Raw genomic sequence first — 18491 nt, 5'->3', positions numbered from 1 at the left:
AATCTTTTGTAACAACATTTACGGTCAGTTTTGTCCAATTTAATGTGTCCATGCTAATTAAAGTACTAATTCATTTTTAATATATTGCAAAAGCATGTGAAGCTTCTCTTACCGTGTTCTGTCTCCTGAGCTTGAGCTGTTTAATGGCGATAGCTTCTGCATTTTCCAACTGCTGAATTTCTTCCATTTTCTGATTATAGCACCTTGTTTGCTCATTAATCAGAATCTCCACACAACTGCACATAAATGTTAACCATAGGGTTCATATATGATGAATATAGTCAAAGAAATTTTTTTGCCTAGAATTAACGATTTAGATGCTTAGATAAATCACATTATTTATGTATTTTTAGTATACCTTCTTCTATCTTGACCATCAGCCACCAGTATCAAGTCAAACAAGCAAGCTTACCATAAACAAGGAAGGCAAATAAACCAAAATGATTCTCACAGAGTGGTCTTGTTTATATCCTTCATACTCAGGAGAGGGTCAGAAGAATCTGGGCAGCGTAGAATGCAGGGCGCAAACACAATCGATAGAGAATTAGCTGACATTCGATTGTGAGCTTCCTCTTTTGCCACTCTGAATACAAAAAGAAATTCGGCAAGAGGTGAAGCAATGCACAGGATGTCTTTTATTCATCCCAGTCATATGCAATCATTCCTTACTTCACGAGATGAAAAATAAGCCTTTCGAGAGTAGAGAAATTTGAGGGAGGTAGTTCATCTAACTTTCGGTAGATGGCACGCAACCGCTCGGATGATTCTGGCAAATCTGGAGGGGTGAAAAAGCAAGCGTTTTTTTTTTAAACATATGTGGCATAAATATTTAGCCTTTACACCCAAACTTGCATGTGGTCAAAAACCTACCCGCAGCATACAGGAAGTCATTGTAGAGTCTGTATGTCATAAGTGGGTCGGGTAGTTCCCGTAACCACTGTTTGACCAGGCCGGTGATGGTGTGGATGGGGTAATTGTCAAGACAGACAGACTGCGGATCTGAGGGGAAAAAACAAAAAACTTCAACGCAAAAAAGTCAAGCAGTTATATTAAATGAAAATAGTTTTGTCAACAGTAAAGTACACAAAACTTTTACTTTGAAAAAGCACACTCTAATCTCTGATAATGGAGAAAGACCAATCAAATCACACTATTACCTTTCTCTAGTATGTGGTGAAGCTCTTTGGCCCGGCAGGCTGAGCCGGACTTGCGGTAGATGCCCTCTGTGTACAGTCCATTCATTTCAACATGTACCAGCATCTTCTCCATGACGAAGGGCACAGAGTCAGCTGTGCGGGCCAAGGCGCAGATAGGTGCACCAAAGTGGAGGGTATGCTCACCCTCTTTCTGAAGAAAAAAAGAAAAAAGAACTGTAATTATTTGATCCAACATGTCTATCATTACATATGTTAGTGAGGTTGTGTAGATGATGGCAGAATTTTCCCTGTGAATATATAGTATGTGATACAGTAATACTGCTCACCTTCCTGACACATTGACCTGTGCAATTTATTGTTATCTTGCTCACACACTTCTTGTGACACACCATTTTACAAGCTGAAACAGAAAGTGCAGCATAAAGTACCTCTAAATCCTTGTCAATTTGCATTGGTCAGGGAAAAGGATGGTGGATACTTACAGCTGCACATGAAGGCTTTTTCCATTCCCCATATGTATGAGCTGCACTGGTCACATGATTGCATAATGGTCACCTGGTATGTGCTAAATAAGTGACCCAGTGGGCTGTCAGGCTTACAGAGAGAGTAAAATATTAATGTTGTTTTGTATTTTCACATCATGCATTATAAGTATAGCCATATAACTATATAATGTCTCTATATCATGAAAATAACTTACATGTGCATCTCTTTTAGATTTTCTTCTGTTCCTTTCCTTAACCTGAAAAATAGAAAGAGGGGCATGTATTTAGGATAAATTCAAGGATAACTGATAACTAGGTCCACTGGGAATCTGCCAGCTTGGTCCACATTTTATAACACTACCGTTCAACTATTGAAGACTGGAGTAATAGCCACTGAAAATTCAACTTTGCTATCAGAGGAATAACATTTTAAAATAGATACATAAAATACATTTTTATTCTATTTTAGATCCAATAATTGTAGCCTTGGTGAGCATTAGAAACCTTAACATTAGAAACTTAGCAGAATTATGTGAAATGGGTTTTAATAGGGTAAACGCTTTTAAATGCAATTGGGTATATTTTGCAAACAATGGGAATCAGTCTTCTTAGAAATTCTGCAGGCCCAGATTCCTCGAGGGTCTGGTGACTTGCCTTATATTTAAATATTTGAGCACAGTTAAGCATCTGTGGAAATCTTTACAGCTTTTTAAGTTACCTTACAAGGCTCTGCCTCCAGTCGTTTGACCTCCCCCCTGATAAATCCATCCAGAACCGATTGGAAAAGATTTATTACCAGCGGCACCTCAGACACTTTCTTCAGCCCTGCGAGATTGGCTACCTTTGCTTGGTAACCTGACATCAGGGCCTTATAGCCAATATTGGGATTCTTTTGGGAATAGGAAACAGATCATTTCAAACAATTGCTTTAAAAAAAAAAAACTTTCAGTGCTTATTATCTACTGCATCTGTGAAACTATGATGAGGGGAAGGTAAAATATGAACACAGATAAACTTACTGAGATGGAGTACATGCTTTTGATGGTGTCTCTGAACTGTGTGGTGGCTAAGAAGAAGATTTTTTCTGTCTCTGAGAGTTCCTTTGTGCGGGTGCTTAGATCGTTCATCTGAATTCAACATAACACCAACAGATTACGCATTTAAAAGCACAACGTTGATAAGATATGACTATAAACAAAAAGGAACTTCTGGAAGCACTTCTAAAAAATCCAAATGTAGGATTTAAAAAAAAAATGCCTTTACAAAAGCGGATGAATATAAACATCAACACAAACCTGATTTCCCAAGAACTCATCCAGGTGGCGAAGTTCATTAGTATCAGTGATTTCTCTGTCCAGCGAAGCATTCCACTGCTCCTGGACACGAGTAGCTCGGCTAATTTTAATGGTGGGGTTGCGACGGGGTCCAGGATAAGTGGCTGAGTTCTTGACACGTGAAGAATGCAAGTGAGAGCCACTGGCTTTTGGACCGAAGAAAGGTAGGCGGACCAGAGGTAAATGAGAAAAAGAGGCGAGTTACTGCAACTGAAACATTTACTCAAAATTGGTCTACTACGTACTCATTTCTTTTTTCAACATTTCTTGTTTTTATTTTATATATTTATTTAAACAATTGAAATATTTATCTAAACAATCTGTGCTTTATTTATTAATTTATTAACATAAATAAATAATAGATAAATCAATAAATGAATGAAAGAATAAGTAGGACTGGGTGAATAATACAACCTAGCTCCTCTTTTTCTGCCAATGTCTTTGCCATTGTAGTATTCCCATCCTGGGGTGTCAGACGCTTCCTAAAATATTTTAGGAATCCCCGCCTACAGGATATAAACAGAAAATTTTCATTAAATTGACATGAAAGCACTTTTATGCATGATAAAATTTTAAAAACTGATAAAAACTCAAATCACATTAATGATATTTCAGGTAAAATCTAGAACGGTACAGTTCAGCAAGATAACATGCTGATGGGAAAGGACCAATCACCTTTCTGGTGTGCTGGACGTTACAATTGCTTCCTCACTTGGTGATCTCCTTGAGAGACTCAAGCACCCATCGGCTTCTACAGGCGACTGGATCTGAAACACCAAAACATGTTAGAGATTGAAAATGATTATCATGAAACTGCAGAAAAAAAATGAGGTAGTTCAGTCAGCCAAATCCTGAACTTCTGATAATCACTCTAATCAAACCTACACATACTAATGATGGGATTTTACAGCATGTCACTTTGTAACCCATAGTCCCACCATGCATTCTTTTCAGCAAAACAACCACAGACATGAGAAAGCAAGACCACATTCAAGCGGATGCAAAACAAGTTTAGCTGACAACCATTTAGCGAAGAATGTTTTGTAATCATAATGTTCACTAATAATGCAGATTGATTGGGGTTATTTCCTTCTATTTGGGCCACCACCAGCATTCAATCTCCCACACTGCATTCCAAAATCCATGTTGACCTTTTTTGCTACGCATTATAGAATTTTAGATATATTTCAGATTGCTGAACAAAAAATGTCTAGTATAACCTGCATAAAACCTGACAATTATTGTTAAATTAGTTAGCAAAGCTCTTCAGAGCCACATTATCCACTATTGTGAGATCATGCTCTGTGATAAAAAAAGTAAATAAGAAACTAAAACCTCACAAAACCGGATACTGGGGCTGTTAGACAATTTTGAGGAAGTAAATGTTACAAAAAAAGTTAACAAAAATAAATTGTGATGATGACAAGTACATTCTAGCATATAATATTATAGAAAACCCAAATATAAATCCCTTATATAATGATACATTTAAAACATATCTGCAACCTAACAACCACAACTTAATTCTTTAATTCTTAATTCTATCTATTTACTACATTCACTTATAAGCACAACTAGCGATGGCCTCAGTGTTTGTTAACGGTGTCAAATGATACAAAAAAGGTCAGAAACCAGCTTCCAGTCAGAAACATCCAAGTGTAGGATCAGTCTCTGAAACGCTTCCCATATACAGTATCTAATGTTGATTCTTATGTTAGCTGTTGCGTGCAAAAGCAAGGCCCACAGCAGCTCTTATGGTCCCTTTGTAACTGGGTCAGACCTTTACCACAGTCTCTTGTACCATGCGGATACCAGACTGGTTGGGAGTGGAGGGGCTTATGGGAGGAAGGGGAAAACTCCAGTACTCCATGTCGCTTAGATCCGAAACATCCAACTTCAGTCCACTGCGGGGACGTGCTAGTCGGCGCTTGTGTTTGAGGTGCTTACGGCTTTGAACCATAACCTATGCAACGTGAACCGGTTTAGGTGGGAATCCAGTTATCCATAAACACTGTAAAATAATCTCTGATTATCTATGATAATTCTCTTGATTTAAACGTTTGGGATCTGTAAGATATTTTAAATGTTCAACGTCTCTTAAACTCACCAAGGCTGCATTTATTTAATTAAAAATACGGTAAAAATAGTAATATTGTGAAATTTTATATTAATTTTAAATAACTGTTTTCCATTTTAATATATTTTCATTTATTCCGATGATGGCGAAGCTGAATTTTCAGCATCATTACTCTAGTGTCAGATGATCCTTCAGAAATCATTCTAATATGCTGATTTGCTGCTCAATAAAGATTTCTTATTATTATCAATGTTGGAAACTTTGTGCTGCTTATTATTAATGTGGAAAACATTATACTTTTTTCTGGATTCTTTGATGAATAGAATGTCTTTACTGTCACTTTTAATCAATTTAATGTGTCCTCACTAAATAAAAGTATCCATTTCTAAGTAAAAAAAAATCTTACTGACCCCAAACGTTTGAAAGGTAGTATATCCATATCCATACATATACACACACACACACACACACACACACACACACACACACACACACATATACAGTATATATTATATGTCAGTTTTGGTGGGCAAAAATATGATTTTTTTTTGCATCATTTTACATTTAACAGAAAGACCATTACTAGGTTTTAAACAGTACCTCATTTTTGGATGGCGAGGAGGAGCTGTCTGACTCTGAAGAACTCATTCTGGACACATTATCCAGGGACATAGAAATGCCAGATTTCCTAAGAAACAGTAACAAATAAATAAGGGATAATGTACTACCAGCCAGGCATTACGCAAAATAAACTCAGGCAGGGTAAAAAATTTACTAACTGCCTGAAAAGTATAACATGGCTGCTTTAAAAATAGATAAACAGACATAAAAATTTATGATTTTTCAGGTACAACAGTCAGACATACAATATAGTGATCATTATACAAAATGATTTGACCACAGACAGACTGACCAATCAGAATTAAGTACTCCAGAGAGTTGAGTAATAAAGAAAAACAACATAAAATGAGTCTTTACTTAAAAAAAAAAAAAAGACCAAATATAACTCTTACCATAAACGCATTTTCCTCTGGGTTTGAAGTCGTACTATCTCAGCACTGATGTTCTCCAAATGTGCTACTTCACTGCTCCTCTCCTTCCATTTATCAGGCTTCTCCTTCAACCTGGATGTCTTGTTGCAGCGTTGTAGGTGTACAGCATTTTGAGTCTCATCAGAACCACTTTCGCTCATGTTCAGTTGAAGCGACACAGGCCGAGGGAGGCCTGAAGGAGATGGTTGTCTTTCTTTATTACCAATCTTGCCTTTATCACCTCGAGCAGGTCGATCCTCCTTGATGCTGAGTTGTTTTGTGATTCTAGGAGTAGGTTCAATTGTAACCTTAGACTTGGTCTCGATGTTTAACTGCAGGCTCGAATCCTCCGCTTTCCTTCGTTCAGGGGTGCGAGATTCGTCAGGCAGTGGAGGCTGTGGCTTTGGCTGACTTGGCTTGTTCAAATCGCCCAGTGCTGTTTGAGATCTGAAAAAACAATCCAAAATGACTAACATTGTTTTACCTTAAAGTAAAAAACACCCAAAAGTAGCTTGGACTTACGTCTGTGCTTTGAGTTTTTCTCTCTGCTTCAAAAACTCTGCTCTCTGCTTGGACATTCGCCATGTAGCCTGGATCACAGTAGCTGCTCTGCCTCTGTATGTCTCACGCAAAAAACGCCACGATCGCTGTGGGATGAAAAAGGAAAACTCTACTCAGGTACATTATCATTTTTTGCAGGGTTTCACAGCCAAGTTCACAAACCCTTTGTGGGTCAGGATGGTTCACAATAACAATAAATTAAGCCACAATGTATAATAGCATTACATAAAATGAGAATATGTTGTTAGAACATCTGTGTAATAGTGCAGGATACATCTTAAATATTTTTGGTCTGTTTACAAGGATAGTAAAGTATAGTAAATTAGTTAGTATACTTTATTGTCCTTTTTCAGGAAATTTGTCTTGGACTCAAAGCTGCATTAATACACAACATATACATACAACATATGCACACACAAACCAATAAGAAAGGGAGAAAGAAAAAGGAAAAAAAAGAAAAAAACTACATTACTACATCTTGCTATTTAATACATAATAGATGCGTACACTACTGTTAAAATGATCGGGCTCGGGGTAAGATTTAAAAAACGTTTTGAAAAAAGTGACATATGCTCACCAATAAAATACACTAAAAACTGGATTATTGTGAAATAAGATTACAATTTAAAATATACTGTTTAGATTCCAATATATTTTAAAATTTAATTTAATCCGGTGATGGCAAATCTGATTACTCCATAAATCAGCAGCCATTACTTTAGTCTTTAATGTCACATGATCCTTCAGAAGTCAATAGAAATAAACGGAGCAATTCCAAGAGCGTCCTCACACCATCGGTGCTCAGGCCCTAAATATGCCGATTTTGTGCTCAAAAAACATTTACTATTATTATCAATGTTGAAAACTCCTTAATAGTTTTGTGGAAACCATGAGGCATTTATAGAATTAATAGAATATATAATAATTGCATTAATAGAAAGTTCAACAGAACAGCATTTATTTGAAAGAGATATTTTGTAAGATTTTTGACTAATTTAAACATCCTTCCTGAATAAAGTATTCATTTATCTAAAAAACAACAACAAAAAAACATCTGAACATTAATTGAAACTTGTGAAAGGAAGCAAGTAAATATATCTAGGTCACAGGGTTTCAGCTGACAAAAAAAGGCATATGTCAAATTGTTGAGACGCATTGTTGATCTGATCGTTTTCAGACAAGGTTATGTAAAGTCCCTAGCCAACCAAAAGAATGGTACCTGTATTTTTATAATTCCTTTCCTCTCACGCAGGTATTGTTTCCTCATCAAACAGGCACGGAACCATCTCTGCAGGATGATGATGCGCCGCATCACTTCTTTATGAAGGGTTTCCTGAAGTATTTGTCTCTCTGATTCTTTCAAAAACACCTGTGCACACAGATGAGCGGACAATTATGGAAAGTTGGAAACTTATCTGAATGACAAAATGCAGGTTTTGGATATTTCTTCAGTGAAGAGTGAAACTGAAATAAACCTTGGTTCGGCCAATCTGAAAACTGGAGCTGGGAAGTCCCATTTTCATCAGCAGGTTGGTGATATCTTCCTGAGGTGTTGATATTTCTTTTGGCAGCAGTACTCTGAACTGATCTGTAAACTCCTGCGGTGAAAATTTAAGATGAAACCTTTAGACATGTCTGTATAAAGCAAATAATAAAATCCATTTGCACTCATTTTCCACCAAATGTATTTTTTCATATTACCTAATATTAATAGCAGGGCTATCCTAGTGAAAAATAAATGTATTTGAAATACATTTATTTTCTGCCAAGTATGCTACAAATACATTTACAATTGTATGTACTTACTACAAATACCCTGCAATTGAACTTTTGGTATACTAAATTGGTATACTTAAAAGTCTGCTAAACTGGAACAACTAATTTTGTACTTAATGCACTTTAGTTATCCAGAAATAGTGCTGAGGTCCAACTAAAGATATACTTAAGTATATTTGATTGTGCTAAAGTGGAACTATTACAAGTATTCTTTAGGTACACTTTAAATATCTTGCATTTAAAGACTGATATTATACAGAGATCATACTATCCTTATCCTTAAGGCCTAATATCAATAAATGTGCAATAAAGAAGTACTCCAAATAAAGTTTAATTATAATTATATCAGTAAGTCTCAAGCGATATGTCAGTAAATATATTAATGGATTTGTAGTATACTTAGTATGAAATAAAAGTATTTTAAATACATTTTGGTATAGTTTTTTTTTCCACTAGGGTATCAATCAAATAAAACATCAAATTAAGTATGATTTACTTAAGTATTCAAATTAATCTCTAAAAATATCAACATCTGCTGAGAAGTCTTCAAATGAGAATGACATTAAGAGCCTTGTTTTTGCAGACCAGTAAAGCATTATATAGACATTTTAAAAAATCAATATCTGCGTATAACAGTCCACAGCAATCCATTTTGTAAGAGTCTGTTAATCTTACCTGGATTCCTCTATGTTTTCTTATTTATTTATTTGATATATTTATTTAATATAGTTATTTAATCAAATGTAATTCCTTATTAGGAAATGTATGTATGGGTCAGGGGGTATGATTAAATGGGTTATTTACCTCATTATTTACCCATGGGCATCTGCATTAAATTGGCAGTCCTAATTAATAAATATTAACTAAAAAAAGTCATGTTACACTACCTTGAAGGTGAATTTGGCTCCATAGCCAGATCTCCTAATCCGAACCGTTTGTAGCATGCCTGTGTACCTCAGCTGCTGAAGGACTAGAGCATCATCAAAGTGCATTTCCCTCTGTAAACACATTCAACAACATATAAAAGAAGGATGATCCATCACCTAATTAATACATATAACAGATTAATCACTAAACATACAATAGCTCTCCACCATACCTTATCACCATTTGATCTGATACAGCGGACAAAGAACGGTTCTGCTTTCCTCAGGGTTTCCAACAGCTTGTTTAGAGATGCCTGGACAGTATAATACATTAAATCATGTGACTCATTGATTTGTCCATCAGCATCCATTAAACCCCTGCAAATCATATCAAAACCTCCCCACGGCTTCGGGGTCTGAACCTTTTATCTAATTTACAACTACAACAAAAGAGGCTTTCACACAGAGATGGAACAAACCAATCCTGGGCCCTATGATGAAGGAGCGTATGCTTTCCACACTTAGATAATAATAATACTGAACCTGGAACTGAGCGCTGATGCTCGGAGGTTTCTTCTTGGTGTGCAGATGGAGCAGGGACCTGGTTGCTCGGTTGTGCTGCGTGAGGGCCATGATGAATTTCAGAGATTGTGAATCTATGAGATTCTGTATAGTAAAACAAAAGAATAACATTTGATGCAATCACTCACATTTTAAAATATAATAAAGTAAACTAATACAGATATAATGAACAATAATTTATTTTTAATTTCTTTTCATTTTCCATTTACCATGTACAACTCGGCACCTTGATGCTAGGGTTTTCTGGGTAGTTGCCAGGGCGTTGCTATGCAGTTGCCTAGTTTGCCAGCATGTTGCTGTGTGGTTGCTAGGGCATTGCTTGCTGGTTACTCATTGGACCAAGTCTTTGATATTCTTCTCACTAAACACATTTTGGGTGCCTTTGTAATGAATACTACCAGTCGAATTTTGGATATACCTGATTTAATTTGTTTCTTACGATTCTACAAAACTTGTGATCAAATGTTTTCTATTTTAATACACTTTAAAAGTGTAATTTATTTCCGTGATGACAAAGCTGAAGTTTCAGCAGCCATCCCTCCAGTCTTCAGTGTCACATAATCCTTCAGTAATAATTCTAATATACTGATTTGGTGCTCAAGAAACATTTATTATTACATTTTCAATGCTTATTACGTTAACAACATGATCAATTATTGAAAAGTTTTTGTGGAAACCATGATACACAAGTTACATTTATTTGACATAGAAAGTTTAGTAACAATGTATACAGTCACTTTTGATCAAATTTAAAGGGATACATCACCCAAAAATGAAAATTCTGTCATCATTTACTCACCACCAAGTTGTTCCAACACTGTATGAGTTTCTTTCTTCTGTTGAACACAAAAGTAGTTATTTTGAAGTATATGGGCAACCAAACAGGCACAATGCCCCATTGACTCCCATAGTATAAAAAAAAAATACTATGGAAGTCAATGGCTACCGTCAACTGTTTGGTTACCAAAATATCTTCTAATCTTCAAAATATATTTTGTGTTCAGAAGAAGACAGATATTCATACAGTTTTGGAACAACTTGAGGGTGAGTAAATGATGACAGAATTTTCATATTTGCGTGAACTATGCCTTTAAAAGCATTTCTGCTGAATTCAAGTATTAAACACTATAAAACAGCCTTAGCAAAAACCACAACAACAAGGACTGATTCATGAATTTACCTTAGGAATTAGCTGCTTGTGTCTGTTTGGCCTGTTCCTCCTAGAAAGTAGTAACATTTAATTAAGATTTGATTACAATTAAGATTTGGGGAAAAAACAGAGCAGAATATCCCATCTGATTTTGTCCCAATTAAATTGCACATAATAAGCACAAGCTGAGACAGAGAGCAGTGGTGCCGCCACAGACAGATGGTCACAGAACATGTGTCCCACTCACTGAAAGAAGAGACGAGACTTCCTCACAGAAATTGTGGACAGACGCAGCTTGTGAGGAACTTCACCACCAAACTGCTTTAGGGAGTGGAGAACTTTGGCATGCAATTCCCTGATTCAACCCAACCCCAAATCAGAAAAAGTTTAGAAAGGAGATAAATACTAAAAACACAATAAAATAAAAACAATAGGGAGTAAACAGCTGAATTAGTTAGTTCAATCACCCATTTCACAGAAAATGCATGCAGTAACATCAGTTAGATTCTTAATCCACAGAAGGAAATCATCATCAAATAGAGAAGAACCCAAGCTCAGTAAGTTCCTCGAGTGATGGTGAACTTACTTCTTATTTTCAAATGTTGCAAAAATGTCCTCAAATGCTTCAAGTGGACCCTCTTCAGAACGATCAAAGGAAAAGTCAATCAAAGACTTCTGGCTGTAGAGATTGAGGTGCAATTATAAGCAGTTGAACTGTCATTTGTATGGAGCAAACTTAAAACAAACACGTTCATTTGGCATAAATCCATTGTTCCATCAAGAGGTCATAAGTAGTGTTGCTTTCGTCAACGAAAATTATGACGAAATATTGTCGTCAACGAACCGTTATCACCTGACGAAAACGAGACGAGACTAGACGTAAATGCATGGTCATGTGACGATGACTAAAATACATGTATAATGCAATATCGTTGACGAATAAAAACGAGACTAAATGTGGTTTAAAAAAATAAAAACTATGCTAAAATGTCGCTTCATTTTCGTTGACCAAAACGAGACGAGACGAAATGTTATAACGTCACGACGAATGAGAGAGTTGTGCGTGAACCCATAGCTTTGTCGGCTTTAAATTCTGGATTGCGATCTGGTCACCCGATTATCAGCGAATTTAACAATATATTACTCCATTAGTTATTCTATTAAAATGTCCCATTGATGTATTTGACACATTCATAATCATTACTTTTGCCGGTTCTTTGTGACAGCTGCATGTTATTGGCAGCGTCTCTGGTTACATGAACACGTCACCGCATCAGCGCCAGAACATGGAGATTTTATTTTAGAGAATAATCGCACAACCTATTCGATATTCTATAATTAAATAAACTAATCGAATATCCAAAAATCGTGACTCATCCCTGTATGGAATCTCTTGTTTCTTTTCCCAAATCTTCACTCACGTCTCACCCATTTTCTAAAGGTATTATAAACGTTTCTTGGTTCGCTTTTAATTAGGCCTATTATATTCGTATTCTTTACTGTGGTAAAGTAGAAAAACGCTGTAGGACAGATGGCCTACATTTGTACTTGCATGTCAAATTCTTTTTAACACAGTTTGTGCTTGTTATATAGACATAGGGCGCGAGAAGGTTGTGTTGTAAAGCGCGTTTCACACGCGCGGGTGATTTTTAGTTTCACTTTCTCTGGCAGCGCAATCTCAAACATAGCCTAAATATTTCGCCCTTGTGGAGGATAAAATTCGCTCTTCAAACCAATTTACATCAAGTAGAAAACACAAAGATATCATAAAGAGATCGATGGAGATCGATATCTTCGTGTTTTCCTGCGGCCCCAACCACCGCCGGTAGTTGGTCCATTACCGCGGTGGTAAAAAAAAAAAACCTGCCACCGTCACAGCCCTAAATATAGGCCTACTAAATAGCCTATAATAAGATAGCCTTGTTTGAAATTCTATATTGACTGGGTTAAATAGAATCACATTACTAAAAAGAGACTAAAATACAATTTTCATTGACTAAAACTAGACTAAAATGACATCAGTTTTCGTCGACTAAAACTAGACTAAAATGTCATCAGTTTTCGTTGACTAAAACTAGACTAAAATGTCATCAGTTTTCGTCGACTAAAACTAGACTAGACTAAAAAGAGTATGAATGTGACTAAAACTAATAAAAACTAAAATGTAGGGCTGACTTCTAATAGTCGAGGATTCGACGATTCGATTCGGAGAGGTCTGATTCGACTATGAACCTCATAGTCGAATACATGGGCGTCAGTTTGGTTTGAAATGTGCTGGGGACAGAGACGCATTCGCATTTTCAGAAGGGCTGGGTACCATTTTTATTTTATTTTTTCAGGTCATGTTTTGAAAGACAATGTCCTGTAGCTTACTAATGTAAATAAATAAAAATGTATTCAAAAATCTGCTTCACATTTTCAGCAGGGCTGCGGAGCGGCTGTGAGTTGACTCCACACGGTTCTCATGTGCGTTAAAAAGCTTTACATCAGGGAACGGCAACTGGCGGCCCGCGGGCCAAAACTGGCCCGTCAGCAATATTTTCTGGCCCGCCGGATTATTTTGGCAGTCCTAAATGCTGTACAAAACTCTTCCACTACTTGAGAAAAGCCGTAGTCGCGCGGCGATTTCACCGCCGCATACTGTGTGAAACGCCCATAGGGAATCATGCGGTGCAGGATTACATTTTAAAGTATAACTGTGCGTTCACAACGGACGCGAATAGCGCGTCAAATTTGCGCCTGCCGCGTCTAGTTATACGCTTGACCACTTTGTGTCCATTCGCGCGTCAAAAGACGGTAGCGGTCAGAACTCTGGTGTACTTTGGACGGAGCGTGCGGTCTGACTGACAATAGCCAACTCCCGACATCTTTTGACAGCGTATCCGCACTTAATTCTGACCGCCTGTACACCTATCTCTGAGGAGCTGTTTGGTACTGAAACCATTGTCAGTCAACAACATTCTTTTTTTGCAAGGATGTTTGAAATAGTTCGACAGAAAATAGCCTACTTCATTTCGTCAGTAGGGCAATATGTTTTTCGTTTATGTTGCTTAGAAACTTGAGTGATAGGCTTTGTCCTATTTAATTCATGTTATTTATATTTCATATTTTTTTTCTGTGACATTTTTTTTCTCTGCTGACAGTACAATGTTAAAATAGCCTAATATTTATACTGACACGAACACAATTTTTGTATAGCATTTATAATTATTATAGGCTACTCCAATCTCCTTCTTTCCATTAGAGACATTTGAATGTGAGATTATGGAAACGAGATCTAAATTTTGTGGACCCGTCAGGTCGGGAAATAAAGCGGGTGAACACCGAGTGTATTTTAAGCGGTTGCTGAATAGAACCTTGTGGGAGCGGGACGAAAAAAAAACAGTCCCACGCAGACCTCCTTAAACCTTAGGTGTGTATGTGTGTGTCCCCGAATAAATAATAATAATAAAAAAGGAATAAAGTTCAAAAGTCGGACTGTACGGAATGAGGCATGATTGCTATTCACACCTTTATTAAAATGGCTGTAATATGTTACCACAATAGTAGCCTACTTGATCTGTTTAAAATGGTTTCCTTGATATATGCATAAGGTGTTAAATTAAAACTTAAAAATCAAAATTTAAATTTGTCTAATCCAGTAATTCATTTTTTCTATTTTTGATCTGAGCACAATCAGAAAATCAGAAAACCCGTCCTTATTTTTTTTTTTCATTTCAGTTTAGGAAATAAATAATGGAAAAACAAGTCGTTTTTCATCTTTTTATTTTTGGTTTTAATTTGAAAAAAAAAAAAAAACGATTGAATGAATGATCCACGGACGGTGACGGACCCATCATATTCCGCAATTATAGGCCTATATAAGAGTATTTAATTTGTATCCATAGGCCTACTCTGTGTAGCTGGCCCGCCATCTACTGGCTAAAAAAAATATTGGCCCGCGGCCAAAGTTACTTGCCGACCCCTGCTTTACATGGTTTAATGTACCTAAACAATGATCACCAAATTCCCCTCTCATGTTGCTCCACATAACCACTTAAAATGATAAAAAAAAATCGAACCCAGAGTCCAATTATTATGGACGTTATCTGATATTAAGCGTTTCTGCTTCACATTTTCAGCAGGGCTGCGGAGCGGCTGTGAGTTGACTCCACACGGTTCTCATGTGCGTTAAAAAGCTGACTCCACACGGTTCTCATGTGCGTTAAAAAGCTTTACGTTGTTTAATGTACCTAAACAACGATTACCAAATTTCCCTCTCATATTGCTCCTCATAACCACTGAAAATGGTCAAAAAATCGAACCCAGAGTCCAATTATTATCGACGTTATCTGATATACTAAGCGTTTCTGCTTCACATTTTCAGCAGGGCAGCGGAGCGGCTGTGAGTTGACTCCACGCGGTTCTCATGGGCGTGAAAAAGCTTTATGTGGTTTAATGTACCTAAACAACCATCACCAAATTTCTCTCTCATATTGCTCCTCATGTTTATGAAATGTTATGATATATGTGTTATATATATGTTTTTTAGCTCTTTTGTTTGAAATGGAAAAAATCTAGCTGCTATCTAAAAAAAAGAAAAAGAAAAAAAAAGGTTCGACTATCAGTCGACTACGGCAAAATCTAACGAATCAGATTCGACTATGAAAATCCTTAGTCGAAAACAGCCCTACTAAAATGAAAGCCTGACACAAAGACTAGACTAAAACTAAAATTAAAACAGGCTGCCAAAAACAACACTAGTCATAAGTCTACAGGAACCGATCCAGTCCATTTACCTCTGTAGATTCCCTATCAGAGTGCTGGGTCTCCTCATTTCCCCAAGAGAACGTCTGGAATAGCGCTTGATCTGATCTGATAGGGAAACCAACATGTTAAATCAATGATAATCTACTTCTGGAAGCTGTAAGTAAAAGGTATTAGTAGATCGTAACCTGGATGTTTTTCCGCCCAGCTGCGTCCTGCCTCGTTAAACACGGCCAGTGTGCGTATCGTGGCCCTGAGGATGCCCCATCTGAACACAGCCACTGGATTAGCCCCGATCAGCTGGCGCAGGTAACTGCACTCACTACTACGAAGCAACGCAACAATATCTGGCCTCATGTGGTCTGTGTTCTTCTCTCTGAAGTCCTATAGGGCAGAAACATCACAAATGCCTCTCAGTATTGTTTTCCCACCATAGACACATCATTTGTAACACAACTACACTCCAAATGTTTGTGCAAAGGGAAAGTTTAGTTTCAGGGTCTGTTCCTTTACCTTTATCTGGTATTTGACCTTGCCAGCAAAATGCCGAATGACAAAGGCTGGTTCCCGCACTGGGGTCTGCACAAAGAACGCGTTGTCCTGGTGCTGCTGCTTAAACTTCTCTAGAAGAGTGCTATCTGTGGCTTGAGGAAAACTAGAGAGGCCATAACACTGAATATTAACTAATGGACTACTAAAAACCACATTAGAGATTAGATGCATACTAATTCACATACTGTATTATACATTCTAAATAGCTTGCTAGATCCAATTCAAGTAGTGGATCAGCAGATGATTTATTTTTTTCCGGTGGATTTTAACAGTGTGCCTATGCTTTTAACAATATACAATATTTATGTATCTCTATCCATTAAGAGGAATCATGATTTTAAACAAAGCCATTGCTGAAAAGTAGATTGAAAATGTTTAATATAAGTAGTAAAAAAAGTAAAATCTACTGTCTTTCCACTAAAGAAAATGACATTTTATGTATAAGTATTACAGTGCATATGCATTGCTTTATGGCAGTGTTTCTCAATTCAAGTCCTCGGGACACACCTCCCAGAATGAGTCAGATTCTTCTGTATTTAACACACTAAGGGCCAGATTTACTAACAGTTTGCGCCAGCCTGCTTACTAAAGACATGCAGTGAAAAAACAGGCGTGGACAGGGTTATTTTTGTGGCTGACCTTATTGATCATTTGCATTTGTAAGGGTTTCCCTTTCAGACACAAACTTTATGGGAGGAGAGTTTTAAAAGAATCACTTAAGGTGATTTACTAAGGTTTGCGCTAGTCAGTTTACTGGTATTTGCGCCATTATTTACAGTCCAAAAAAAAAGTCTTAAGCCAGACGCTAATTTGCGCTGCTCTTGATAGATTGCGTTGGTCATGATGGAAATGATCCGGCTGCGTCTGTGTTTTTAATGAGATTTCGCTCTCATGCTAATTTGCCCTGTTTAGTAAATCTGGCCCCAAGAAGCTGCTGAGTTGAATCAGTTTGCATTGATGAGACATCTAAACATTCTCATAGGTGGGTCCCCAGGACTAGAGTTGAGAAACACTGCTTTATTGGATGGAACTCACTTGCTCTCCTCGTCAAGCAGGTAAAATAGCCCGGTGGGCTTCTTGCTGAAGAGACTGATGCAGCCAATGTTGTCAGGGTAGTCAACAGTGTGCCATGTGATTCCCTCTGCCATGTACTCCTCCTAAAACACAATGCAAGCATGAGCAGATGCACACTGAGCTACAGACATTCCTGTCCACCAAGATTACAGGAGACATCAAAGTACAACTCAGATGTCATAACTCACTTGTTCGAGGGTAAATATGCGCTGATTGCAGTAATACTGTAGTTGCTCATTAGCATAATTAATGCAGAACTGTTCAAAGCTGTTTATCTTGAAATCCTCAAACCCAAATATGTCCAGTACACCAATGGATAAGCACTGTGAGGAATAGAATAAAATGAAAATAATGATAAAAGTAATAAAATACAATGTCAAAGTAGATGCTTTCAGTTTGCCACTTTAGCTGCATGAATCAAGTCAAGTATTTCTAAAACACAAAAAACATAAAAAAGGAAAGATTGGATCAATTTAAATCAGATACTTAGACTTGTATTTTGATTAGACTTTATTATAATAATGCTAATAATATTGAATACATATATTAAAAAGCAAAATATGTAAATTGTATTCTATTTTTAAGTTTTTAAAAGAAGTCTCTTCTGCTCACCAAAGCTGCATTTATTTGATTAAAAATACAAAAACAGTAATATTGTTAAATATTATGACAATTTAAACAAAGCTGCATTTTCAGCATCATTACTACAGTCTTCAGTGTCACATGACCCTTCAGAAATCATTCTAATATACAGATTTGATGCTCAAAAAAATTATTATCATCATCAATGTTGAAAACAATGTACAATTTTTTTTCAGGATTCTTTAATGAATAGAAAGTTCAAAAGAACATCATTTATTGAAATAGAATCTTTTGTAACATCAGAAACGTCTTTACTGTAACTTTTGATCAATTTAATTCATCCTTGATGAATAAAAGTATTGATTTCTTTTATTTATTTCCACCAAAAAATTATATATTATATAGAATAATCACAATATAAATTTAAAGATTAGATTAATTTTAATTCAAACATTGATCTTGTATAGTAATAATAGTAAGAATAATATTGAATTTTGTGTGTGTGTGTGTGTGTGTGT

General features: G+C 36.5%; 1 protein-coding gene across 7 annotated transcripts in view; it reads right to left on the bottom strand.

The window, feature by feature from the left end:
* Positions 1-18491, bottom strand: part of LOC308696374 (myosin IXb) — a 32238-nt gene that overhangs the window by 2850 nt on the left and 10897 nt on the right. For 2 of the 7 annotated variants that reach the window (XM_081375049.1, XM_081375054.1), the window contains exons 10-39: positions 17580-17714; positions 17353-17474; positions 16279-16420; positions 15954-16149; positions 15798-15873; positions 11606-11698; positions 11267-11374; positions 11050-11089; positions 9831-9953; positions 9521-9601; positions 9309-9419; positions 8121-8243; positions 7865-8014; positions 6607-6731; positions 6067-6531; positions 5654-5741; positions 4757-4939; positions 3652-3743; positions 3391-3482; positions 2938-3122; positions 2662-2769; positions 2361-2531; positions 1858-1899; positions 1640-1751; positions 1484-1557; positions 1158-1347; positions 871-999; positions 670-775; positions 452-583; positions 113-236 (exon numbers count right to left, since the gene is read on the bottom strand). In XM_081375049.1, the coding sequence (XP_081231175.1) occupies positions 113-236; positions 452-583; positions 670-775; positions 871-999; positions 1158-1347; positions 1484-1557; positions 1640-1751; positions 1858-1899; positions 2361-2531; positions 2662-2769; positions 2938-3122; positions 3391-3482; positions 3652-3743; positions 4757-4939; positions 5654-5741; positions 6067-6531; positions 6607-6731; positions 7865-8014; positions 8121-8243; positions 9309-9419; positions 9521-9601; positions 9831-9953; positions 11050-11089; positions 11267-11374; positions 11606-11698; positions 15798-15873; positions 15954-16149; positions 16279-16420; positions 17353-17474; positions 17580-17714 (3918 nt within the window). The remainder of the gene's footprint in view (positions 1-112; positions 237-451; positions 584-669; positions 776-870; positions 1000-1157; positions 1348-1483; positions 1558-1639; positions 1752-1857; positions 1900-2360; positions 2532-2661; positions 2770-2937; positions 3123-3390; positions 3483-3651; positions 3744-4756; positions 4940-5653; positions 5742-6066; positions 6532-6606; positions 6732-7864; positions 8015-8120; positions 8244-9308; positions 9420-9520; positions 9602-9830; positions 9954-11049; positions 11090-11266; positions 11375-11605; positions 11699-15797; positions 15874-15953; positions 16150-16278; positions 16421-17352; positions 17475-17579; positions 17715-18491) is intronic. The other 5 variants (XM_081375050.1, XM_081375051.1, XM_081375053.1 and 2 more) reach the window with 5 other exon arrangements.

This window comes from Scardinius erythrophthalmus (genome assembly GCF_964197995.2).
Source record: "Scardinius erythrophthalmus genome assembly, chromosome: 9".
Taxonomy (NCBI): Eukaryota; Metazoa; Chordata; class Actinopteri; order Cypriniformes; family Leuciscidae; genus Scardinius; species Scardinius erythrophthalmus.
The sequence above is the reverse complement of the archived record's forward strand: the minus strand, read 5'-3'. Positions and strand labels throughout refer to the sequence as shown.